General features: G+C 57.7%; 2 protein-coding genes across 11 annotated transcripts in view; one reads left to right on the forward strand and one right to left on the reverse strand.

Annotated features, from left to right (window-relative positions):
* G6PD (glucose-6-phosphate dehydrogenase) overlaps positions 1-646 on the forward strand; it is a 13,110-nt gene extending 12,464 nt beyond the window's left edge. For all 3 annotated transcript variants that reach the window (XM_075916580.1, XM_075916578.1, XM_075916579.1), the window contains exon 13: positions 10-646. In XM_075916580.1, the coding sequence (XP_075772695.1) occupies positions 10-100 (91 nt within the window). In that variant the 3' untranslated portion in view covers positions 101-646. The remainder of the gene's footprint in view (positions 1-9) is intronic.
* LOC102445981 (ceramide kinase-like) lies at positions 219-24,353 on the reverse strand. 8 transcript variants are annotated; one of them, XM_075916575.1, is made up of 13 exons: positions 24,025-24,349; positions 15,171-15,263; positions 9,482-9,607; positions 8,983-9,111; positions 7,485-7,548; positions 7,033-7,178; positions 6,533-6,607; positions 6,122-6,274; positions 5,801-5,906; positions 5,294-5,379; positions 2,672-2,871; positions 2,104-2,291; positions 1,074-1,275 (listed from the first exon to the last, which is right to left on the reverse strand). In XM_075916575.1, the coding sequence occupies exons 1-13, from the start codon at positions 24,146-24,148 to the stop codon at positions 1,212-1,214; spliced, it is 1,554 nt and encodes a 517-aa protein (XP_075772690.1). In that variant the 5' UTR covers positions 24,149-24,349; the 3' UTR covers positions 1,074-1,211. The 8 variants fall into 8 exon arrangements, with proteins under 8 accessions (XP_075772684.1, XP_075772686.1, XP_075772685.1 ...); XM_075916569.1 differs by lacking the exon at positions 2,104-2,291 and having other exon boundaries at positions 219-1,275; positions 24,025-24,352; XM_075916571.1 differs by lacking the exons at positions 2,104-2,291; positions 15,171-15,263 and having other exon boundaries at positions 219-1,275; positions 24,025-24,353.
* Positions 24,354-24,547: the final 194 nt, after the last annotated feature.

The raw sequence follows: 24,547 nt of genomic DNA on the forward strand, positions 1-24,547 counted from the left end.
TTTTCCCAGCCGGGGCCCCCCCGAGGCAGACGAGCTGATGAAGAGGGTCGGGTTCCAGTACGAGGGCACCTACCGCTGGGTGAATCCGCACAAGCTCTGAGCCGGGGGCAGCTGTTGCCTCCCAGAGCAACTCGGGGGGCCACCCATGCCGCTTGCTGCTCCCATTGGGGCTCCTGGAGTGGGGATGTTGGGGGCTGGGCATGGCATGCTGGTAGAGAAGGGCAGGGGGGAGGGAGCCGGGCATGGGGCATTCATCCTACACAGTAACCCAATTAGCCAAATAGGTTGTGATCCCCTTCCCTTCCCTTCCCCTCCCCCTCTCCCTGATGTGGCTGGGGTCCTGGTTCACACAGGCCTCCTGCAGAACCCCCCCATCCCATTTACATCCTCCTCCAAACCAAACTGCCCGTCCCTGCCCTGGACCTAGAGCCCCCTGCTTCTGGGACCAAGCTGGCCCTGGCATGTTTACAGCCTGCCCCTCTTCCCCTGCCCTGGTCTCTGGCCCTCCGGATCCTGCCCCACACAGGATCCTCTCACTCCAGAGGGCCCAGGTGCTGTGCGTGTGTGCTGTGTTGCTGAGACATTCCTGCCCTGTGTCTGGGCCTTTTGTGTGCAGCGCTGATTTGTAAAGAGATTGTTGGGCCCAGCCTCGTCCCTGTGCTTCCTCTGTCCAATCGTGTGGCCCCTCTGTCGTGGGTGGCTGCCGGCCTTGCCCTGGCCTTGCTGTAGGGTTTCTGGAAACTTGCTCAGCTCACATGAAAGCCAGGACTCAGTGTTAAATCTGAGGCCAGTCTCCATCAGGCTCAGCCCCCATGCATATTACGCGACCCCCCCCCCCCCCCCCCCCCCCCACACACAGGCCTTTGCTCTCCTTTTATTTGTGGCAGCTGCTGCTTTGTCAGGAGCCCTGGGCCTGGGCTGCCCTCCAGTGTTGGGGGGAGCGGAGACCAAGAATGGAAGGGTTGAGGCTGAGCTGTGGCTCCCTGGCAGCCATCTGCCCCTACAGGCAGCGGCGCTGGGCCCCTGGTTCCAGAGCATCACAGCAAGGGGTGGGAGCTGTCCTGGGCAGGCCCTGCATGTCCACACACACCCCTCGGCACCAGCCAGGCAGGGCCGATCCCACTGCCCCAGCAGGGCCCAAATCCAGCGGGGTTGGGCCTGGCCTCTCCACCTGCTCCAGTGTCCTGGTAGGTTGCAGCTCCAGGCAGCCCCTAGGCCAGGCCCAGCTGCTGTTCGATGCCCCGGGCAAAGAGGTGGACGAGCTGCCTGTGCACCCTGTGGAGGAAAGTGGCCATCAGCAGGCTGCCCAAGGAGCTGGGTGCCAGCAGTGGGAGGGAAAAGAATAGAATCAGGTCGGCCCTGCCTGAGGGAGGGACAAGCTGCTGGCCTGCCCCCTCGCACGGGACAGGCGGGCAGTGCCTGAGCTGCCATGGGCCCCAGCCGGGACAAAGGCTAATGCAGAGTTAGGCTGCCAGAAGGGCCATAAGAGCCCCTGCCCGAGGCAGGCTTATGTGATGAATGGGCCAGGTCTGATGGGGGTCTAGCCCGCTCCCCAAGCCCTCAAGGGCTGCATGGGGACTTGTGCCAGAGCTTAACTACCCTGCCACTAGGCAAACCTGCCTGGTGCCTGCCCATAAATGCAGCGTAAGCCCCTGGCTGCTTGTCCTAGCCTCGGAGGGGAAGAGGGTTAGAGTTTTCTGCTCCTCCCCTCCCTCCTCTTGGAACAGCCCGTCACGTCCAGGGAAACCGTTCTCATGTCCTTTCCACCCAAGCCCAGGCATCTGCCAGCCTTCAGCGGGCCTGTCTTCTGGCCCTTGCTCGGGTCTGCTGCGTGTCACTGGACTGTCCCCTTTGCCCCTCTTGCCCAAGCTGTGTAGCCCAGGTTCCCAGCTCCAGCTGAGGCCTGGTCTGCATGACTGGCACAGAGGAATTACTGCTCATGCCACTCCCGCAGAGCAGAGAAGCCCCAAACGTCCCCTCACATGCTCCGGGAAGCTCCCATAGCAGCCTACCGGGTGGCTCTTGTGCCACTGCACAGGGGCATGTGGACATAGGGCTGGCTGTGGGGTGTCCCCCACCCTCCCAGGGGCTCGGTCTGCTCACCTGACGCTGATATCGGCGTGGGGCAGGGTCTCCCCATCACAGCTCCAGCAGCTCAGGGGGTGCTCCGCCCAGCACAGCCCCTTCCAGCCCCTGTGCGCTGGCTGCCCCTGCTCCTCACTCTCCTCCAGCTGGCTGGGGGTGAAGCGCAGGGCCTGCACTCGGTGCACACTCACAAAGGGTAGGTCAAACTGCAGAGAGCAGAAGGGCTGGACTGAGCCAGAGGCCTCTCCCTGCCCACCTGGGGCCACCCCCCATCAAGATGCCCCTGCTGTCCTGGGGCCAGACACCCCAAAGCGGCAGCTCCAGCCTGACCCCTCCCTGTGACCTGGTGCCTGCTGACCCCGTGGGTCTGTTCCCACCATCTCCCTTCCCCGCCTCCACTCTCTCTGTTACCCGGGTCTGGGCCAGGCCTTCTTCCTGCTACTCAACCTTGGGGGGGGTCTCCGTGTAGGACCCCAGGTCTGTCCCATGCCTCCCTCCCAGTACCGGGCTCTGAGGGAGGAGTCACAGATCTCCCTCCCCCCCAGTACCTGGCTTGGGGGGAGGGGGGTCTGTGCAACGCCCATACCTGGTCTCGATGGTCCATGTGCCGACTCAGGTGTCGCAGGAAGCCCAGGGAGGAGCACTCGCGCACCAGGATGAGGTCAGCCGAGCCGTCGGCCAGATGGGCGCTGGGGGACAGGCCTTCGGGGCTCTTAGGGCAGGCACTGCTCATGCAGGTCAAGTTAATGGCCAGGAAACGACCCTGCTCCCGTTGCCACTCGCCGGCTGGGGGAGAGACACTGTCACTCCAATTCCCCCCCCCCCCCATCCCTCTGCCACTCGCCGGCTAGGGGAGAGACACCCTCACTCCAATTCCCCCCCCCCCCATCCCTCTGCCACTCGCCAGCTGGGGGAGAGACACCGTCACTCCAATTCCCCCCCCCATCCCTCTGCCACTCGCCAGCTGGGGGAGAGACACCCTCACTCCAATTCCCCCCCCCCCCCATCCCTCTGCCACTCGCCGGCTGGGGGAGAGACACCGTCACTCCAATTCCCCCCCCCCATCCCTCTGCCACTCGCCAGCTGGGGGAGAGACACCGTCACTCCAATTCCCCCCCCCCATCCCTCTGCCACTCGCCAGCTGGGGGAGAGACACCGTCACTCCAATTCCCCCCCCCCCATCCCTCTGCCACTCGCCGGCTGGGGGAGAGACACCCTCACTCCAATTCCCCCCCCCCATCCCTCTGCCACTCGCCAGCTGGGGGAGAGACACCCTCACTCCAATTCCCCCCCCCATCCCTCTGCCACTCGCCAGCTGGGGGAGAGACACCCTCACTCCAATTCCCCCCCCCCATCCCTCTGCCACTCGCCGGCTAGGGGAGAGACACCCTCACTCCAATTCCCCCCCCCATCCCTCTGCCACTCGCCAGCTGGGGGAGAGACACCCTCACTCCAATTCCCCCCCCCATCCCTCTGCCACTCGCCAGCTGGGGGAGAGACACCCTCACTCCAATTCCCCCCCCCATCCCTCTGCCACTCGCCAGCTGGGGGAGAGACACCCTCACTCCAATTCCCCCCCCCATCCCTCTGCCACTCGCCAGCTGGGGGAGAGACACCCTCACTCCAATTCCCCCCCCCCATCCCTCTGCCACTCGCCAGCTGGGGGAGAGACACCGTCACTCCAATTCCCCCCCCCCATCCCTCTGCCACTCGCCGGCTAGGGGAGAGACACCCTCACTCCAATTCCCCCCCCCCCCCATCCCTCTGCCACTCGCCAGCTGGGGGAGAGACACCCTCACTCCAATTCCCCCCCCCCATCCCTCTGCCACTCGCCAGCTGGGGGAGAGACACCCTCACTCCAATTCCCCCCCCCCCAGCCCTCTGCCACTCGCCAGCTGGGGGAGAGACACCCTCACTCCAATTCCCCCCCCCCATCCCTCTGCCACTCGCCAGCTGGGGGAGAGACACCCTCACTCCAATTCCCCCCCCATCCCTCTGCCACTCGCCAGCTGGGGGAGAGACACCGTCATTCCAATTCCCCCCCCCATCCCTCTGCCACTCGCCAGCTGGGGGAGAGACACCGTCATTCCAATTCCCCCCCCATCCCTCTGCCACTCGCCAGCTGGGGGAGAGACACCGTCATTCCAATTCCCCCCCCATCCCTCTGCCACTCGCCAGCTGGGGGAGAGACACCCTCACTCCAATTCCCCCCCCATCCCTCTGCCACTCGCCAGCTGGGGGAGAGACACCCTCACTCCAGTTCCCCCCCCATCCCTCTGCCACTCGCCGGTGGGGGAGAGACACCGTCATTCCAATTCCCCCCCCATCCCTCTGCCACTCGCCGGCTGGGGGAGAGACACCCTCACTCCAATTCCCCCCCCCATTCCTCTGCCACTCGCCGGCTGGGGGAGAGACACCCTCACTCCAGTTCCCCCCCCCATCCCTCTGCCACTCGCCGGCTGGGGGAGAGACACCCTCACTCCAATTCCCCCCCCCATTCCTCTGCCACTCGCCGGCTGGGGGAGAGACACCCTCACTCCAGTTCCCCCCCCATCCCTCTGCCACTCGCCAGCTGGGGGAGAGACACTGTCATTCCAATTCCCCCCCCCATCCCTCTGCCACTCGCCGGCTGGGGGAGAGACACCCTCACTCCAATTCCCCCCCCATCCCTCTGCCACTCGCCGGCTGGGGGAGAGACACCCTCACTCCAATTCCCCCCCCATCCCTCTGCCACTCGCCGGCTGGGGGAGAGACACCCTCACTCCAATTCCCCCCCCCATCCCTCTGCCACTCGCCGGCTCGGGGGGAGAGACCCTCACTCCAATTCCCCCCCCCCATCCCTCTGCCACTCGCTGGCTCGGGGAGAGAGACCCTCACTCCAATTCCCCCCCCCATCCCTCTGCCACTCGCCGGCTCGGGGAGAGAGACCCTCACTCCAATTCCCCCCCCATCCCTCTGCCACTCGCCGGTGGGGGAGAGACACCCTCACTCCAATTCCCGCCCCATCCCTCTGCCACTCGCCGGTGGGGGAGAGACACCGTCATTCCAATTCCCCCCCCATCCCTCTGCCACTCGCCGGTGGGGGAGAGACACCCTCACTCCAATTCCCCCCCCATCCCTCTGCCACTCGCCGGTGGGGGAGAGACATCATTTCCACCAATCTGTCCCTCTGCCACTCACCAATCTCCCTGCCATACCCTCAGCTCACCTGCAGCTCCAGCACCCTCCTGTTGTGGCAGCTTCTCCTGACTCCCCCCCCGGAGCTGGGGGCCAGCCTCGGAGCAGATGAGACAGCTGTGAGGGAAGAGGCGCGTAGTGCGTCCAGGGCCCTCGCCGTTCTGTGGGCTCAGAGCCAGACTGGGGAGCTGCCCACTTGTGACCATCGTTGCCTGAGCCCGTCCCATGGGGGCGGAGACACCCCAGTGTTACTGGCGTTGCCTGGGCCAGGCACCAGAAGGGGTAAGAGCTGCGTGTTCACTCAGTGCGTGGGGGGACGCACAATTGCCACCCCTGAGCCACAGGCAGTTCTCCCTTCTGTCTGGGCCGTGCTGCGGGAAGGCCCTGCTCTGCCATCTCACCCCATGGGCCAGGAGCCCAGTTGTAGCCTCGCGCCCTGCTGCCCAGCAGCACCCCCCCACTCCCTCCATCCCCCCCGCCAGTAGCCTCCTACCTCCCTCCATTCTCCACACACCACAGCCAGCAGGTCCACACCTACCCTGCCCTGCAGCGTGTCTGGTCCCGGGGACTGGTCTCTGTACCCCGCGCTGTCAGGAACTCCACAGTGCCCGCATAGCTGCGGTTACACAGCACGGCCTTGAGCCCTGGGGGAGCAGGGGGCAGAGGGGTCAAGGCCCCCACACAGCCTGCTGCAGGCAGAGCTGTTCTTCCCCTGCACCCAGGACACACTGTCCTGCAGCCCTCCCCTCCAGCCGCCTTGATCTGTCCCCCGGGGTGCATCGCACAGAGCCCTGGGCCTGGACACCCTCTGTGCTCCATTCCCACCCCTGGGGGCTCCGGCTGCGCCCTCGGGACACACCTGAGAAGTCATAGCGCACAGGGCCCAGCCAGCGATGCTGCTCACTGTCACGTACCACGTCACCATAGAAACCATAGCCCACCAGCGAGACCGCGTAGCGCTGCAGCCGTCCCCGGTGGTGCACGCTGCACACGTCCAGCGGCTGGCTGTCCCCTGGGGGAGAGGGTGCATGGGGCCTCTGAACAGAGACCTAGCTCCTCCTAGCTCAACCCACCAGGCCCTCCCAGAGCCAGGGAGAGAACCCAGGGCTATGTCTACACTGGCAGGCCTTGCGCAAGAAGAATGGCTTGGCCCCGCCTGTGTAGACATAGCCCAGGAGTCCTGACTGCTGCCCCTCTCCCATCCCACCAGACTCTTCCTCTCAGCGAGAGGAGATAACCCAGGTGTTCTAGTCCCCAGCCCCTGCTCTACCAATGATGATGTGCAGGGCAGAGGTGACGGGGTCACTGGTCCCCACTGAGGCGAAGCAAACGCAGTCTGTGGAGCCTGGCTTGGGAGAAGGGGGTGAGTCATTTCCTGAGGCCTGCTGAGCTGCTGCCCTCCCCCCCCACCCCGAGCCACCTCACAGCCACCCCCCTCACCTCCAGCCCCTCCCCTCTCCCTGCCTGCACCTTGTCCCCCTACAGCTCCCCTCAGCCCGTCTGCCCTCCACAGCTCCCTTGAGCCCCAGTCCCTCCCCGTCCCTCGCTAATCTGCATCCCTCCTCAGTCTCAGCCCCTCTTCCGCCCTCACCTGCCCCTTCAGCCCCTTCCTGCCCATCCCTGTGCCCTCTGCAGTCCCCCACAGGCCTTCCTCCACCCCCACTCCTCAGCTCTCTGGGCATCCATCCCTGCTGCCCCCTCATCCCCAGGTTCAGCTATCTCTACCAGCCCCCTCACTCTCCCTGCCCTCAGAGCTCTGCACTCCCCCACCTGCGGGAATGATGCCAATATGGAGCCGAGGGGGCAGGAGCTGAGCCATAGGGTCGTCCTCAGAAATCCCGGCCTTCGTCTGCGTGCGGGAGATGAGCGCGTGCATCACCTCGTTAAATGTCCCGTCGCCCCCCACGCACACCAGCCTGGGCAAGAGAGCAAGCTGTTCCTACTCTACCCACAGTGGAGCGGAGGGGGCAGCAGCATGGGGGTGGCTGTGGTGGGGAGACAGGGCTACCAAGAGGTATGTGGGGGTGGGGAGACAGAGCAGCCCAGAACGTATGTGAGGGAGGGCAGCCTAGGGATTATGGGGGCAGCCCTGGGTATATGTGGGGGAGGGCAGGGCAGCCCTAGAGGTACATGGGGTGGGGGAATGTAGCAACCCAGGGGTACATGAGGGGGTTGGGTGCCCCATGCCAGGTGGAGCTGGGGGCAGGGCAGGGGTTTCTCACCCATCTAGGTCACTTAGGTCTCGCTGCAGGATCATGTCCCCTGCCTCGTGGGGTCGCTGGGTCTCTGTGGGAAAGTGGGGGAAGAGGGGATGAGTGAGGTGAGTGATAGCAGCGGGAGCAGAGAGTCTATCGTGGGGGGGGCATGTTGGAGGAAGAGTGGGAGCTCAGTGGGTGAAGGAGCGGTGGGGGGGGCATGACCTTCATTAACAAACTAGGGAAATACAACCTTGATGGGGCTGCTATCAGGTGGGTGCATAACTGACTGGATAATCATTTTCAGAGAGTAGGTATCCATGGTTCACAGTCATGCTCTAAGGGTATAATGAGAGAGGTTCCGCAGGGGTCAATTTTGGGACTTGTTCTGTTCAATAGCTTCATCAACTATTTAGATAGTGGCACAGAGAGTACGCTTGCTTACAAGTTTGCAGATGATCCCAAGCTGGGAGGGGTTGCAAGTGCTTTGGAGGATGGATCATAATTCAAAATAATATGGACAAACTGGAGAAATGGCCTGAGGTCAATAGGATGAAGTTCAATAAGGACAAATACAAAGTGCTCCGCTTAGGAAGGAACAATCAGTTTCTCACACACAGAATGGGAATCAACTGTCTAGAAAGGAGCCCTGCAGAAAGGGGACTAGAGGTAATAGAGAAGCACAAGTTAAATATGAGTCAACAGTGTGTACTGTTGGAAAAAAACATGATTCTGGGATTAGCAGAGGACCTGCATTAGCATGAGTGTTGTGAGCAAGACACGAGAAAGAATTCTTCCGCTCTACTCTGTGCTGATTAGGCCTCAATTGGAGTATTGCGTCAAGTTCTGGGCACCACTTTTCAAGAAAGATGTGGAGAAATTGGAGAAGGTTGAGAGAAGAGCAACAAAAACTATTAAAGATCTAGAAAATGTGACCTATGAGGGAAGATTGAAAGAATTGGACTAGTTTAGTTTGGAATAGAGACGACCGAGAAGGGGACACAATAGCAGTTTTCAAGTATCTAAAAGAGCGTAAGAAGAAGGAGGAAAACATTATTCTCCTTAACCTCTGACGATACAACAAGAAGCAATGAGCTTAAATTGCAGCAAGAGAGATTTAGGTTGGACATTAGGAAAAAAATCCTACCTCTCAGGGTGGTTAAGCACTGCAATTTATTCTAGGGAGGTTATGGAATCTCCATTATTGGAGACATTTAAGAGCAGGTTAGACAAACACCTACCAGGGATGGTCTAGAATAGATGGTGCTTGGTCCTTCCCTGAGGGCAGGGGACTGGACTCAATGACCTTTCGAGGTCCCTGCCGGTTCTAGTGTGCTAGGATTCTGTCGGAGGCACTTGGGGGGTGGGAGCTCTGTGGGAGAGGCCATAGAGGGTGCAGGCTGGGAACACTTGGGGGATGAGAGCTTTGCAGAAGGGATGATAAAGGGGGGCAAGTCAGGGACACTCGGAGGATGGGAGCTCAGCGGGAGGGGCTGCAGGGGGGGGGTCACATCGGGGGACTCACCTACTACCTCTGTCTGGATCCCTGCCAGAGCAAAGAGCCCAGCCACCTGATCCTGATAAATCTTGCTGGCGCGGCACCGCCCCCCCACAGGGTTCACAAACACCAGCAGCTTCTTGGGGCGCGTGACCCCTGGGGCAAAGAGAGTGTCACCTAGGGGCCCAGGTCCCTGGCTGCCCACATGTCCTGCAGGAGCACCCCCCGCTGCCCACCTCTGCTCACCCAGAGCAGCTGCTGTGAGTCCAGCCTGAGTCGCTGGCGCCCCAACCCACAGGGGGTCGCAGCCCCTGGGCCCATCATAGGGCGATCCCTTGTGCTACTGACCCTGGAGCATGTGCAGCCCCCTGCAAGCCCCAGTGACCCTCTGACTCCACAGCCTGCTCCAGCACCCCCCCCATGGGGCTACTTACTTGTACCCCCTCCTGCCCCCTTACCTACCAGCCCCCCCTTACTGAACTTTCCCTCCCCTAATGACCAGCCCCCTCCCCTCCCCAGTACTGACCATGCAGCTGGATTCTGCGCTGCAGGGCGTCTACCCAGCGTGGGGCCAGCCCCGAGCCGGGGGGCACAGTGAACTCCAGGGTTGCCAGGCTCCAGCACTGTCGCTTCTCTCGCTGCACATAGGACACTGTGGGGATGTCCCCGCAGGACAGCTGGTCAGTCATCCCCTTAGCACCTGCCCCCCATTTTCCCTGTTCCCATTGGTCCCACCTGCCCCCATACCCTCCTGCCCTGTCCTGCTGCCCAGACCTGCCCCCTTACCCTCCTGCCCCAGCTCCCTTGTCCTGTCCTGTCCCCAAACCCATCTCTGTTGCCTGGAGCTGCCCTGCTCCCCTACATAAGAATGGTCGTACTGGGTCAGACCAAAGGTCCCTCTAGCCCAGTATCCAGTCTGCCGACAGTGGCCAGCACCAGGTGCCCCAGAGGGAGTGAACAGAACAGGGAATAACCAAGTGATCCCTCCCCTGTTGCCCATTCCCAGCTTCTGACAAACAGAGGCTAATGACACCATCTCTGCCCATCCTGTCTTACAGCCATTGATGGACCTAACCTCCGTTAATCTATCTAGTTTCTTTTTTTAACCCTGTTAAAGTCCTGGCCTTCACAACATCCTCTGGCAAGGAGTTCCACAGGTTGATTGTATGTTGTGTGAAGAAATACTTCCTTTTGTTTGTTTTAAACCTGCTGCCCATTCGTTTCATTTGGGGTGTGTCTAGACTACAGGGTTTTGTCGACAAAAGTGGACTTTCGTTGACAAAACTATACCTGCATCTACACTGCCACTGAGTTCTGTCGACATAACGTCGACAGAACGCAGCAGTTTTGTCGACGTATGTAAACCTCATTCTACGAGGAATAACGCCTTTTGTCAACAGAGTTCTGTCAACAGAAGGCGTTATTGCATCTACACTGTCCTTTGCGTCCACACTGTCATGTCGACAAAGCGGCTTGGCTTTGTCAACAGAACTGGATGTGGTCTAGACGCTCTTTGTCGACAGAAGCTTTGTCGACAGTGTCTGTCGACAAAACTTCTGTCAACAAAAGCCTGTCGTCTAGACATACCCTTGGTGACCCCTAGTTCTTGTGTTATGGGAACAAGTAGATAACTTTTCCTTAGTCACTTTGGCTATGTCTACACTCGTGGCTTCTTGCGCAAGAACATCTTGTGCAAGGGTTCTTGTGCAAGAAGTCTTGTGCGAGAAAACGTCCACACTGCCATGTGCACGCTGTGCTTTTGCGCAAGAGCTCCCATGGCACTGTGGACGCTCTCTTGCGCAAGAAAGCTCTGATGGCCATTTTAGCCATCAGGCTTTCTTGCGCAAGAAATCCCTGCCGAGCGTCCACACTGCCCTCTTGCACAAGAGCTCCTGCACAAGAGGGCTTACACCTGTTAAAAAAGAGTGTAACTCTTGCGCAAGAAGCCCTCTCTTACCACGCCATCCTGTAAATTTCCTTGCACAAGAGCAGGCGGGCAGTGTAGACGCTCTGCGGATTCTTGCGCAAGAAGTCGCAAGTGTAGACATAGCCTCTGTCTACACGAGCCATGATTTTATAGACCTCTATCATATCCTCTCTTAGCCTCCTCTTTTCTAAGGTGAAAAGTCCCAGTTTTATCAGTCTCTTCTCATATGGCAGCCATTCCAAACTCCTAATTATTTTTGTTACCATTGAGTGTATGTTTTCAGAGAACAGTCCACGATGACACCAACATCTCTCTCTTGAATAATAACAGCTAATTTAGTCTCATAATTTTGTAGATGTAGCTGGGATTATGTGCATTACTTTGCATTTATCAACATTAAAATTCATTTGCCATTTTGTTGTTCAGTCACCTAGTTTTGTGAGACCATTTTGAAGATCTTCATGGTTTGCTTTGTACAGAACTACCTTGAGCAGTTTCGTCTCATCTACAATTTTTGACATCTCACTGTTTACCCTTTTCTCATGATCATTTATGAATATGTTAAATAGGTTTGATCCCAGTATGGACCCCACTAGTTATCTCTCTCCATTCTGAAAACTACCCCTGTATTCCTACTCATTGTTTCCTCTCTTTTAACTAGTTATCCGTGCATAAGAAGACCTTCCTTCTTATCCCATGACAACTTCCTTTGCTTAAGAGCCTTTGGTGAGGGGCCTTGTCAAAAGTACACTATATCCACTGGATCTCTCTTGTCCACGTGCTTGTTGACGTCCTCAAATAACTCTTCTAGATTGGTGAGGCAGGATTTCCCTTTATAGAAACCATGTTGACTTTTCCCCAACAAATTAGATTTATCTCTGTGTCTGACAATTCTGTTCTTTACTATAGTTTCAGCCAGTTTACCTGGTACTGACATTAGACTTACTGGTCTGTAATTGCCAGGATCACCTCTAGAGCCCTTTTTAAAGCTAGGCATCACATTAGCTATCTTCCAGTCATTTAGTACAGAAGATGATTTAAAGGATAAGTTACAAACCACAATTAGTAGTTCTGCAATTTCACATTTGAGTTCTTTCAGAACTCTTGGATTGAATGCCATCTGGTCCCGGTGACTTGTTACTATTTAGTTTATCAATTTGTTCTAAAACCTCCTCTAATGACACCTCAGTCTGGGATAATTCCTCAGATTTGTTACCTAAAAAGAATGACTCAGGTCTGGGAATCTTCCTCGCATCCTCTGCTGTGAAGACTGAAGTAAAGTATTCATTTAGTTTCTCCTCAATGTCCTTATTGTCCTTGAGTGCTCCTTTAGCATCTTGATCGTTCAAGGGCCCCACTGGTTGTTTAGCAGGCTTCCTGCTTCTGATGTACTTTAAAAAGTATTATTACTTTTTGAGTTTTTGGCTAGCTGTTCTTCAGATTCCTCTTTGGCCTTCCTTATTCTATTTTTACATTTAATTTGACAGAGCTTATGCTCTATTTTCTTCACTGGGATTTAACTTCCATGTTTTCAATTATACCTTCTTCTCTCTCACTGCTTCTTCTACCTGATTGTTAAGCTACGGTGGCACTTTTTTCGTTCTCTTACTGTGTTTTTTAATTTGGGGTATACATTTAAATTGCACCTCTATTATGGTGTCTTTGAAAAGTGTCCGTACAGCTTGCAGGGATTTTACTTTTGGCACTGTACCTTTTTATTTCTGTTGAACTAACTTCCTCATTTTTGTGTAGTTCCCCTTTCTGAAATTAAATGTCACAGTGCTGGGCTGCTGTGTTTTTTCTCTCCACAAGGATCTTAAATTTAATTACATTGTGTTCATTATTTCCAAGCGGTCCAGCTATCTTTACCTCTTGAACCAGATCCTGTGCACAATTTAGGACTAAATCTAGATGGTGCTTGGTACTGCCGTGAGGGCAGGGGATTGGACTCAGTGACCACTCAAGGTCCCTTCCAGTTCTAACATTCTATGATTCTAAGAATAGCCTCTCTCTATGGCTATGTCTAGACTACATGGCTCTGTCGACGGAGCCATGTAAAATAGTTTATTCAGCATAGTCAAAGAAGCAGGGATTGAAATAATCCCTGCTTCATTAAAATAAAAATGGCCGCTGCACTGTGCCAACAATCAGCTGATCCGGCATAGTGTGACGGTCTAGAAGCCTTTGTCGACCGCTCCGGTAAACCTCATTACCCCCCAGCATCACAACCTGGTCTGTCCTTCTGATATGTTTTGTTCCCTAGTATTACAGTGTCCTATTGATTATCCTCATTCCACCAAGTTTCTCTGTTGCCTATTCTATTAATAACCTCCTTTAAAACGAGGCACTCTAATTCATCCATCTTATTATTTATATTTCTAGTGTTTGTATATAAGTACTTTAAAAACTTGTCACTATTTAGCTGTCTGCTATTATCTGATGTGATTAAATGGGACCTTTTCAGTTGACTGTTTCTCATCTGATCTTATTTATATCTTATAATCTTCCATCCACTCTTCTTTAGTAGGACAAAGAGAATCTCTATTAATAGACCCTCTCCTAAAGGATGTCTGTGTCTAATCTATGTGCTCTTCCACACTTGTCGGCTTTCCCCTAGCCCTTAGTTTAAAGACTGCTCCACAACCTTTTTAATATTAAGTGCCAGCAGTCTAGTTCCATTTTGGTTTAGGTGGTGCCCATCCTTTCTGATAGGCTCCCCCTATCCCAAGTTTCCCCAGTTCTTAATAAATCTAAACCCCTCCTCTCTACACCATCGTCTCATCCATTCATTGAGACCCTGCAGTTCTGCCTGTCTACCTGGCCCTGCTTGTGGAATGGAAGCATTTCAGAGAATACTACCATCGAGGTCCTGGATTTCAGTCTTACCAGCAGCCTAAATTTGGCCTCTAGAACCTCTCTCCTACCCTTCCCTATGTCACTAGTACCTACATGTACCACGACCACTGGCAAGTCACCATACAGTTCTCCCGATCATCACAAACCCAGCTATCTATGTTTCTAATGATTGAATCCCCCGTTACTGACACCTGCCCTTTCCTAATGACTGGCGTTCCCTCCCCTGGAGAGGTATCCTCAGTGCGAGAGGATCTCACAATATCATGTGGAAGGAGGGTCCCAACTATGGGAGTATTTCCCTCTGCTCCAGTTGAACGTTCTCCTTCCCTGAGCCGCTCACCCTCCTCCCCAGCGCAGGGGCTGCCTGACACTGTTCTATGGTGTCCTAGAAAGCTTCATCTATGGACCTCTCTGCCTCCCTTCACTCTGCAGCTCAGTCCCCTGGTCTCCAAAGCCCCTACAGGGTCTTTGAGAGCCAGGAGCTCCTTGCACCAAAAGCTCTCACATGCCCCCTGTCCACAGGGCAGGTGTCCTACATGCTGCCGCATTGGGTGCAATGAAGTGGATAATCAGTTCCCACTCTGCTGCTGGGCCCCTGCTGTTTGTACTCCTGCAGCTAATGCCTCCCTGCGCATGATTTTTTGTTTTGTTTTTTTAATCTGGTGGTTTTGGTTTTACTTTAGTATAAAGAATGTTAAGTATGTCTAGCCCCCTTCAGACTTCCCCTTTAAACTTCCTTGTTAGCTGCTTCTGTTCACTAGCCCTTGCCCTTCCCATCCCACTGCCAAACCTGCCCCCAAACCCATCCCTCCCTGGCCCCACACCTCTGTGCCCCAGGACTGCTGTCCTGGAAAATCCCACTGCCTGTCCCTTCTCCCATGACCCCCTGCCCTGGCCCAGACCTGCCCCAAGCCCATCTCAGCTGTCCGGCACGCCTCCCCTGCATCTTGCCCCAGCCCTAGTTCCCCATTCCATCCTGCTGCCAGGACCTGCCCCAAACCCATCCCGCTCCAGCCCCCTGCCCAGACCTGCCTCTCAAGCCCATCCCGCTCCAGCCCCCCTGCCCGGACCTGCCCCCCATCCATCCCATTACAGCCCCCTGCCCAGACCTGCTCCCTCACCATCCCACTCCAGCCCCCTGCCCAGACCTGCCCCCCAAGCCCTTCCTGCTCCAGCTCCCCTGCCCTCCAAGCCCATTCCACTCCAGCACCACTGCCCAGACCTGCCCCCTATCATACTCCACCTGCCTGGAGCATCCCCCCTCATCCCACTCCAGCCCCGCAAGTCCCTCTATTGTTTGGAGCTGCTGCACCATCACCTTGTCCTTGCTGTCATCTCAGATGCTTCGGGACCTGGTTCACACCCCCACAGCCCCAGCCCTTTCCCCAGAGGGTCCTGGGGCAGAGATGTCCCTGCCCCTCAGCTGGCTCACCTGTGAACTGGTTTCCCTCCCCTGGGGGGGACAAGCTGGACCCACCCAGCTGCACCCCGACCATCTCGCCAACCGGGATGCAGAAGCTTTGGCCTGCAAGGGAGCAGGAGAGGAGTTAGCGCAGGATGCCTGGGCTCTCCCGGGTACAGGGATTTCATATGGTTACACCACTATTCAATTACATGCCTGGAGTGGGGGCTGGGAGCCAGCACTAGCACAAAGAGCCCAGAGGCCAGGGAAGAGCTGGGAGCCATGGGGGCGAGGGGGGTGGCTTAGAGCTGTCACCAGCTCAGCCCCCAGGCAGCTCTGACCAGCCCAACCAGTTATGCCACTTGCTGATGCATCCCAACATACTCTGGAGTCTGATGCCTGGGGCACATACAAACTGTGGCGCACAGCTGCTCTGGGCCTCAGGCCCCGGCATCCCCACCTCAGCCAGCTGTCTTCACTCTCAGCAGGCCTGCCTATTGAACAGGGTCCTTGGGCTCCCTGCCCAGCTCCGGGAAGGAGTGGGGGCTGGTGGCTTAGAACAGGGGGCTGGGAGTCAGGACACCTGGGTTCTAGATGGAACCACTTGCTGATAACATACAAATAGAACCAAAATGCTGCCTGTTAACAGAGCCAAACCCAGGGAAGACCCTGGCCTGCTACAACATCAGCTGAAAGCTCAATTTCCCCCCCCCCCAGATATGACCCCTTGTCACAAAAGCCAGGGCCCCAGGAGAGTAGCTCTTTGTGCTCTACCTGCTCTGGGGCCTTGCACTGAAATTCTCCACTTAGCAGTGGGGGGTGGGTTCTGTTCTGATAGTGCCGTGCCTAGAGCACCAGGGCCATGGGGTTGCACTAGCTCCCAGCAAGCCTCCTGCTCCACAGAGCTCCTCCCTGGCCAGAGCGCAGGCATACCAATTCATCTGGGGAGACAGTCCCATATTGGCCCAAGCCCCTAATATTAGAGCAGGGGAGTCACCCTCCTCAGGAACCTGTTTTACAGCTATCCTCCTACCCCCCACACTGCCGGCTGATTTGGTTTTCAGACGGGTCCTTGAGCCTCTGCACATTTCAGCTGCTGCCTCCTGAGGTAATAAATTGCAGCCCATCCCAGGCTGCTGGGTTCCCCTGAGGACCAGCTACAGTACCGGAGTGTTGTAAAATCTGCAGCTAGGCAATTAACCCCCATTGCCCCGGCCCAGTCTCAGCCTCCCCCGGGAGAATTTGCAATGCCTGGATGCACATGCCAATACCAGCCCTGCTGCGGGAACCCCGGGGGCCAGAGCCAAACCCACAGGCATCAGAACTCGGTGCCGGAAACAGGAGAGAAGTCAGGGAATGGGGCATGGGGGTCCCAGGCCAGGGAGAAAGAAAAATGCATGGCCAGTACAGCGCACAGCTGGTGCCAGGCTGGTCAGACCGGCCCAGCAGCTAGGGGCCGCCCCCCTCTGGGAACATGTGGGGTGGGCAGCTGGAGCCAGGTGCCAATTGAATGTGAGCTCCCACTTTGGGCTATGGCTAGTCATGTGATGACTATTTAGCCACACAATCCCTTCACTACTTCTACAAATGACTTCTTCCTGCTGATGCAATAATTACCCTCCTTAGCAGTTTCTCTGGCAGGCTTCTGAGCCCACACCTGGCTTCAGCTAGTACCTGGCTGCCTGCCAACATGGTACATGCAAACGGGGGGCAGAGGCAAATGGCAAGGAAGCCGAGCTGTAGACAGGAGTACCTGGCAGGCGGGCAGGGGCACTATGCAGTGGAGAACCTGATAGCAGTGTCCACCCTTCAAAAGGCCACTGATAAAGGGAAGGGCTTGTGAAAGCGAGCCAAAGGCTGGCGCCTGCTTTTCACTGAGCAGCTATCTACAGGCAGGTCTCCCCTGAAAACACTGCATGGGCCCAGCTGCACCACAAGCTGGGAGCACAGTTAATGCCTCTCATCACAGCACTGGGTGTAATGTTGCTCAGGTGGGGTGTCACACCCCAGGGTGACGTGGTTCTACCCATCTAGGGCTGTGGGTGTGAGTGCAATCTGCCATGGTACCCCCAAAGTGGTAGGGATAGCTTCCCCCAACACACAGTGATGTGGCCATGTCACACCGGCCATGCCCCCACACAGCTGGCTGTGTTTATACCCCAAGAGGCTAAGCTGCGACTCCAAGCCCGAAGCGCTAGCAGCAGCTTGGCTCCCTGGTAGGAGACACGGGCAGGAGGAGTTGCTGCCCTGGGTGCAGCCAAACTCAGACTAAAATATGGAAACTTTTTCAGAGGAGGTACTCACCAGTGGAACAGGGTTTCCCAGCATGGGGTCTGTTTTGAGAGATGGGCCAGCCTTGAGTTAACAGACCTGCTCTTGACCCCCCCAGATGTTCTGATCTGAAAGTGGGATGCTCTGGGCAAGGGGCTTGAACCAGGGCTGTGCAGGAGGGTGTCCTGACTAGGGATGTAATAGTGTGGTCGATTAACCGATAAGCAAAAGTTTATAGGTTAATGCTATAGACTACATGCATTTCTCCCCACCCCCTTGCCAGTAAATGTTTTAGCAGGCTGGCCAGCAGCCCAGTTCAGTCCTGGCTCACGCCAGGTCTGGGACCTACCCCTGCTGTGGCTCTGTATTTAAAGTGCATTAGGAGCTGGGCTGGCAGACACCGGGCTAACTCGCACCGGGTCTGGGAGCTCAGACTCTCCCTAGACAAGAGCTGCTGCCACCCTGCGCTGCTGCCTGTCTCTCAGAGTCAACAGCACAGGGTGACAGGCAGCTGGGATGGGAAGGGAGCTGTTTTTTAAACTGGCTGCCCTCACAGACCAGCTCCTGCCTGGCAGCCCACGCTACTGCCCCTGATACAGCGGGGCTCCTTGGGGGTGAGGCGCACTGGCTGCTGGCCCTGCCCCCAGGGTCTATAGAACAGTCGACTAACCCAGGGGTTCCCAAACTTTTTGACACGGGGACCAGTAAATCCATTCACGAGCTTTCGGAGGACCAGTAACATTCATTTGCATATTTGCATATTCAGTAAGCTAGTGATTAATATGCAAATACTTTGTTTTTGGTCCTCCCAAAGCCCCAGGGCCAGCTTTAGCAAAGCTTTTGATACGGCCACCAACAATATTCTTACCAGCAAGTTAAGGGAATATGGATTGGAAAAATGGACTGTGATCCAATAAAACCCTGCACCCCCACGTCGTGTATTGAAAGGGGCTCATTTATTTTCAGAAAGCCGACACCATCTTTGGAACTTTTTATCCATATTCTCATTCCAGATGGTGAACGCCCCAGGCTCTCTCCATTCTGACACACTGTAGTGCCTGTAAACCTCACTGTCAGCAATGGGGATATTTAAAAGGCACTGCTTTTACATTTCTATTCAGGGTCTGTGTGCGCCCTGAACTGTCCCGCTCCCCACTGGCCGAGTCTCTCCCGATCTCCCCTGGCCAGCTCCACTGCCCCCCCCCGCCCTCCCCCCGCCCTGGCCAGCCCTGCTTCCACTGGCCGGTTCCCCAGACAGCCTCACTGCCAGCTGGTTCCCCCCGCCCCGCGATCTCCCCCAGCCAGCCTCACTGCCACCGCCAGCCGGTTCCCACCTCCCCCCCAATCTCTCCTGGCCAGCCCCACTGCTCCTGCTCCTGCCCCCTCCCGCCAGCCCTGCTTCCGCCGGCCGGTTCCCCTCCCTATTTCCCCCCAGCAGCTCCACTGCCCCAACCCTACTTCCCTGCGGCCCATATCCAACTGCCCCTCCCCCGCAGCCAGCAATAAGAGCTCACTTGGTAACCCTCACTATGCCTCTGCCGGGAGCCTGAGACATACGGCTGCATCCGCCCAGCCCGGCTGAGGGCTTGGGGGGGACCCGGCGCTGCACGGGCAGTCCGGGAGCCTGGAACACCCTGGCAGCCACGCTGAGGCCCGGAATTTTTTTCCCGTGGCCCGGTACCGGGCCGCAGCCCATAGTTTGAGGAACGCTGGACTAACCGATAAGAATTCATGAGGTTACGTGACTATTCAGTTAACCGGTATTTAACATCCCTAGTCCTGACTAGTAGTAATGATCTCTGACAGGCTTAAAACCTCTGTCTGTGGGGAATGGATAGGACATGGGGCTGGGCCCTCAGGACTCTGGCTGATCGGGGGCTGGAAGAACAGGAATGGGATACAGGCGAGACTGGTCTGTCCAGATGAGGGGATACAGGGTGGGGACTTTCTCCTCTGGGGGCTGCCCTGGTTTAGACAGTAGCCAGGTCTCCTTTCCCTGGGCCGTGCCCCACTCTCTGGCATCTGGGCCTTGTTCAGTCTGTTCCTCTCGGCCCAGAGCTCCTTGGTGCACAGCCAGCCTGGGACTGGCTCTGGTCACCGGCAGGGCCGGCCTTAGGCCAATTCCTCCGATTCCCCTGAATTGGGCCCCGCGCCCTGAACCTGGAAGCATGGGCGGCAGAGCCAGGGGCCCTGCTCCACCAATATGTGGAGCTGGGTCTCTCCCCCAGCCCTGCCTGGAGTGGGCCCCGGCCCTCCCGTGCGTCCTCCCACCCCGGCCTCAGAGCGTTCCCCCCCTCTCCCTCCAGCCCCAGCCCGGCCCTGCCATGTGCAGCTTTAAGTCCGGCTCCCCCTTGTTGGCACGCACTACCGGCTGCTGCTACGATGCGTATCATTCCCAGGTGAGCGGGGATACGCCCGGGCGTGATGTGACATCACGGCCCAGGACTTTAAAACTGCTCGGTGCGGCGTTGCACCGCACAGCCTAGCTCCGGGTTCGGAGTCCGGGGACTGCTGGGGCCCAAGTGCAGACTCCAGCCCCACAAAGTGGAAGGCAGAAGGTAAGGTACAGGGAGGAGGGGGAGGAGGAAGGGGCTTGTGCGGAGGGGAAAATGGGGCAGGGGCTTGTGCGGAGGGGGAGGGGATAAATAGGGGAAGGGGTGTGAGAGGAAGGGGCTTGTGCGGAGGGGGAAGAAAGGGGACGGTACCAAGGGACAGGGTGGAGGAAAGACAAATGCCAGGGGGCCAAGTGCAGACAATGAAGAAAAGGGCAGGAGGGAGGTGTCAGTGGGAGGGGGGACAGTGTGATGCTAGGAGAGGAGAGAGTAAGGGCATTGGGGGCTAGAGAGGGGAGGGGAAGGTGCTGGGAGAAGGCTTGAAAGAAGGGGTGGGCATGAGAAAGGTGGGAATGGAGGACGTCGTGTGAGGGCACAGAGCGGCATGAGGGGAATGGGGGCAGAGTGGTGAGGGGGTGGGCATCAGGGAAAAAGGGGGCAGGGGCAGTGAGGGAAGGGGGAGGGTGCAGGGCTAAGGGAAGGTGCAGGTGCCAGGGGATTCTGGGGGTGAAGCAGAAGGGCAGACACCTGCAGGGCAGGGACCAGCACCAGAGGAGAGAGGCAGGGCAGGTGTGTAGAGGGAGGTGTTAGAAGAGGGGATGAGGAGGGGTAGCTCACATGATCAGAGTGGGGCTACTGGAGGACGGGGCAGAGAAGAGCTGGTGGAGGGGGGCAGGTCGCAGGAGGGCTGAGGGCAGTGAGAAGAGCAGGAGTCAGGACAGCAGAGGGTGAGGGGTTGGGGGGGCAGCAGGCACCAGGGGAGCTGATGGAGCAAGAGGAGGAGACATGGCAGCAGAGGGAAAAGGTAAAGGTTTATAAAATACTTATAAATAAATTCAGTGCCACAGTGGCGCGTCCAAACAAGCCACATGAACTCAGTGCTGGTGCACAACACAAAATTCATTCGGCTCATGGGAGGAAACGCTTAGGCTATGTCTTCGCTGGCAGCTTCTTGCACAAGAACACGTCCACACTGCCATGTGCAAGCTGTGCTTTTGCGCAAGAGCATCCATGGCAGTGAGGACGCTCTCTTGCCCAAGAAAGCTCCGACGGCCATTTTATCCATAGGGGTTTCTTGCGCAAGAAATCCCTGCCAAGCATCCACACTGCCCTCTTGCGCAAGAGAGCTTACACCTGTTAGAAAAGAGCATAACTCTTGCGCAGGACGCCCTGTCTTACCACACCGTACTGTAAATGCTCTTGCGCAAGAGCAGGTGGGCAGCGTGGATACTCTGGGGGTTCTTGCGCAAGAATGCCTATACTTGTGCAGGAAGCTGCGAGTGTAGACATAGCCTTAGAGGAAACACTTTCCCCAGCCTCTCTGCCCCCAAGTTAATGTCACACACATTAGGTTCATGCAATTGGAGGATTGTTGCATGAGGGAGGTTTGGTGGGGGCCAAACTAATCCCTGTTGGTAGGAGGAGGGTGGGAAAAATCCTTCCAGAGGGGTGACATGACACTTTTTACTTCTGGTCATGTGTCCATTTTGCCCCAAGTGTGTTACCTCCAGAGGCGTGGTTAATGGGATTTAGGGGGCATGGTTAATGGGGGTCAGAGGGTGTGGCTAATGGGGGCCGGGGTGTGATTAACAGGGGTCGGGGGTGTGGCTAATGGGGCACCACCAAAAATTATACAGACCTGCAGCCCCTGCCCGGAAGTGTGCCGGGCGCGCTGCGGGAGGGGGCGTCGGCCTGGGTGGGGAGGTAGCTGGGTGTTGGCTACCTCCTGGGCTTTGCAGGGGAGGTAGCTGGGGATTTGGGGGGGGGGGTTGCTCAACCAATATTGCTGTGGGGCCCCATTGAAATTGTTCGAATTGGGCCCTGCACTTCCTAAAGCCGGCCCTGGTCACCCAACTCAGGTTGGTTCAACCCAAGATTGAGAACACCTGCCCTAGCATCTCTTAGCCCAGGGGGCAGGGTGAGAGCCAGCAGGACTCACGTCTCACTCCTCACAAGGCTGCTTTGTACCTCGGGCTCAGCTTTGGCAAGGGAGCTGCCCCCCAACCTCCCTGACAGCCTGGCATTAAGGCAGGCAAAGGTTAGAGCCTCCTTTTCCTGCACCCCAGGGGACTGCTCTGACCACCAGGCTGCTGCGACTCTCCAGCTGGTTGGCTCGGGCCTCTCCGGCTGACTGGCTCAGGCACCTCTGGCTGGCTGGTTCGGGCCAGTGGGCCTCTCTCCAGGCTGTGGATTCCAGGATGCTGCGGACTGCTTAGGAGACAGCTGTGGATAGCGCGAGGCCTGCATCTCGGTGCTGTGGCCTGGGGAGCTGTATTTATTGCTCACCTGGTTGTTATGGTGTGTAGCCCAGTTCTCTGCAGCAGAGCAGAAGGCCTGGTGCTTGTCCACCCCCAGCAGCCACTCCCCACTGTCAACATGTGCACTGTAGTGCCTGTGTCATGGACCCCACATAGCGCCAGCGCTGCACAGTACAGAGACGTAATACAATTGAATCGCCAGTGTAGCCAAGTCAAGCGATTAAGCCAAGGTGTTGATTTACAGTGCAGCTGCTCGTCCTGATTAAATCTGTGTGGACACAGTGATGGCAAGAGCAGCCTTGCCCTCTAGCTGCTCCCTCTCACTCCACCTTCCAGGGGAAGACAAGGCACAGCCAAGGTCACATTCACACCCTCTCGATGGTGCAGGCTGTGCTCAGGGCCTTGGCATTCATCTCGCTCAGCCCTGCCCAAGGAGGCAGGACCAGGGAACCCAGCCTGTCTCTGATGGGGCTTTGTCCAGCCTGTGCCTGAGTCCACCAATGCAGGAACTCCTCAGCCTCCCCAGCCACCAAGTCCAGAGCTGACAGACCCAGAGCTCTGGCACACGGTTCCTTAAAACCTGCCCTAAAGCAGATTCAGCCCTTCACCACTTGTCCCCGTGGCCACACACATGAGGGCCCTGTGGAGTCAAGCTCAGGCTCGTGCCTTCCCACACGTCTGCACTAGCCACTCTGCTGCTGGGCCCCTGCTGTTTGTACTCCTGCAGCCATTCTGCCCTGGACATGGTTTGGTTTTTTTAAATTTGGTGGTTTTGGTTTTACTTTAGCTTGTTCTGACTTACTTTGGGGGTGAGACAACAGCTAGGAGCACAGGGAGCCCACCAGGGTCCCACCCTGGCCTGACCTGCGAGTCAAGCCGCCCAGGTCAAGTGCAGACAGGCAGCCCTGGATAAAGGTTAATTTCAGGGAGGAACTCACACACAGGGAGGGGCCACTTAGCTGCTCTAACACAGGGCAAATATTAACCCACAGCTTGGGGGTCTTTCCCCGTGGGCCTGTGGTCCCACTGATTTGACCTCCACCACTCCCAGTCATCACCCCAGCCTGAGCTGCATATCTGACCAAAACACCTGAGCCTGTTTGCGCAGAGCCAGCCAGGTCTGGATGCCTGCATCCTGCTGGCATGGGCTCTGCAGGGCCAGCCTGGAACTGGGGGCCATCTCATGTGTCCACACACAAGGCTGGGGAAGGGGCTGTCCCTGCCCAGGGCACACAGCAGCCCAGCCCCTGAGCCTGACATTTGATTCAGGGGGACCATCTTTGGCTAGGTCTTAGCAGATAAATCACAGTTGGGTCAGGCAGGCCCGCAGTGCCCGGTGCTAGACCCAGCCTGCTGGCCTCTGCCCCTTGGACCTCCGTGCAGCCACAATTAACATCACTGGGGGAATCCCTTAGGTGGTGGGGCCCAATCCTGGGCTCTCAGGGACCTGCCCCTCTCACCAGGCCAATGGGGCCCCCTCGTTCATCACTGGGTGTCTGGGACCCGGGAATCCCCTGCCCTGGCTGCGCTGCCCTGCCCGAGGCATTATCCGGCCTGACCCTCCCTCAGGCTGGCAGCTAACCTAGTGCTGGAGGCTGCAGCGTCCCTGGACCTGCCTCCCCTTCCTGCACCCTCAGCAGCCACAGCTGCAACAAGCCCCTGCCCGAGTCACGACTGGGACCCAGGAGACCTGGGCTCGCCCCTCCGGACGTGAGCGCAGAAGCCAGGAATCCCAGACATCTCCTCCCTCTCCACGGCGCTGTGAAGGGATCCGGGTCCTGCCCCCAAAAGCCCCGGACTCACCAGCGGCACCCGCCGGGCTCAGAGGCTCGGGGGTCCCCAGGAGGAACTCGCCCCTCGGGGGCAGCGAGACACGGAACCGGCCACGCGGGGTGCGCAGCAGCGAGCGGTGGAAAGGGTCCCCCATGGCGAAGAGGGAGCGGGGCGCGAGCCGCAGGAGTCGGGGCAGTCACGGGTCAACTCGTGCAGCTGTCAGAGAGGATCGGGCCCGGTCGCGAGGCTCGGGGGCGGGCAGACGGAGCTGCTGGCGCTGGAGCCTGGCTCCAGGTATTTTAACCTGCGGGAGGGACCAGCTATTCCCAGGGCGGGGACAACGGAGAGACCCGCCCCTGCCCCCCTCCTCGCTCTCGGACGGATAGGCGCCTCCCACAGCCCTCAGCCCCGCCCTCCAGACTTTCAGGAACCAGACCCTGCCCCCCCGCCCCCAGGTCCAGGGAGCCTTCTTCTCCCCAACACGTGCCCCTCCCTGCGGGAAGGGCGGGGCAGCTGAGGGAGGGACGACCCACTCCATGTACATCGGCTGTTC

This window comes from Pelodiscus sinensis, unplaced genomic scaffold, assembly GCF_049634645.1.
Source record: "Pelodiscus sinensis isolate JC-2024 unplaced genomic scaffold, ASM4963464v1 ctg145, whole genome shotgun sequence".
NCBI classification, from domain to species: domain Eukaryota; kingdom Metazoa; phylum Chordata; order Testudines; family Trionychidae; genus Pelodiscus; species Pelodiscus sinensis.

Coding starts and splice junctions, on each gene's coding strand:
- LOC102445981 (XM_075916569.1), bottom strand. CDS start 24,148: ATGGGGGACCCTTTCCACCGCTCGCTGCTGCGCACCCCGCGTGGCCGG. Junction 6,275..6,532: donor TGCCCTGCACATCATCATTG/GTAGAGCAGGGG, acceptor CCTCTCCCCCAG/GGGACAGCCAGCCGCTGGAC. Junction 5,907..6,121: donor TGTGCGCTATGACTTCTCAG/GTGTGTCCCGAG, acceptor CTGCTCCCCCAG/GGCTCAAGGCCGTGCTGTGT.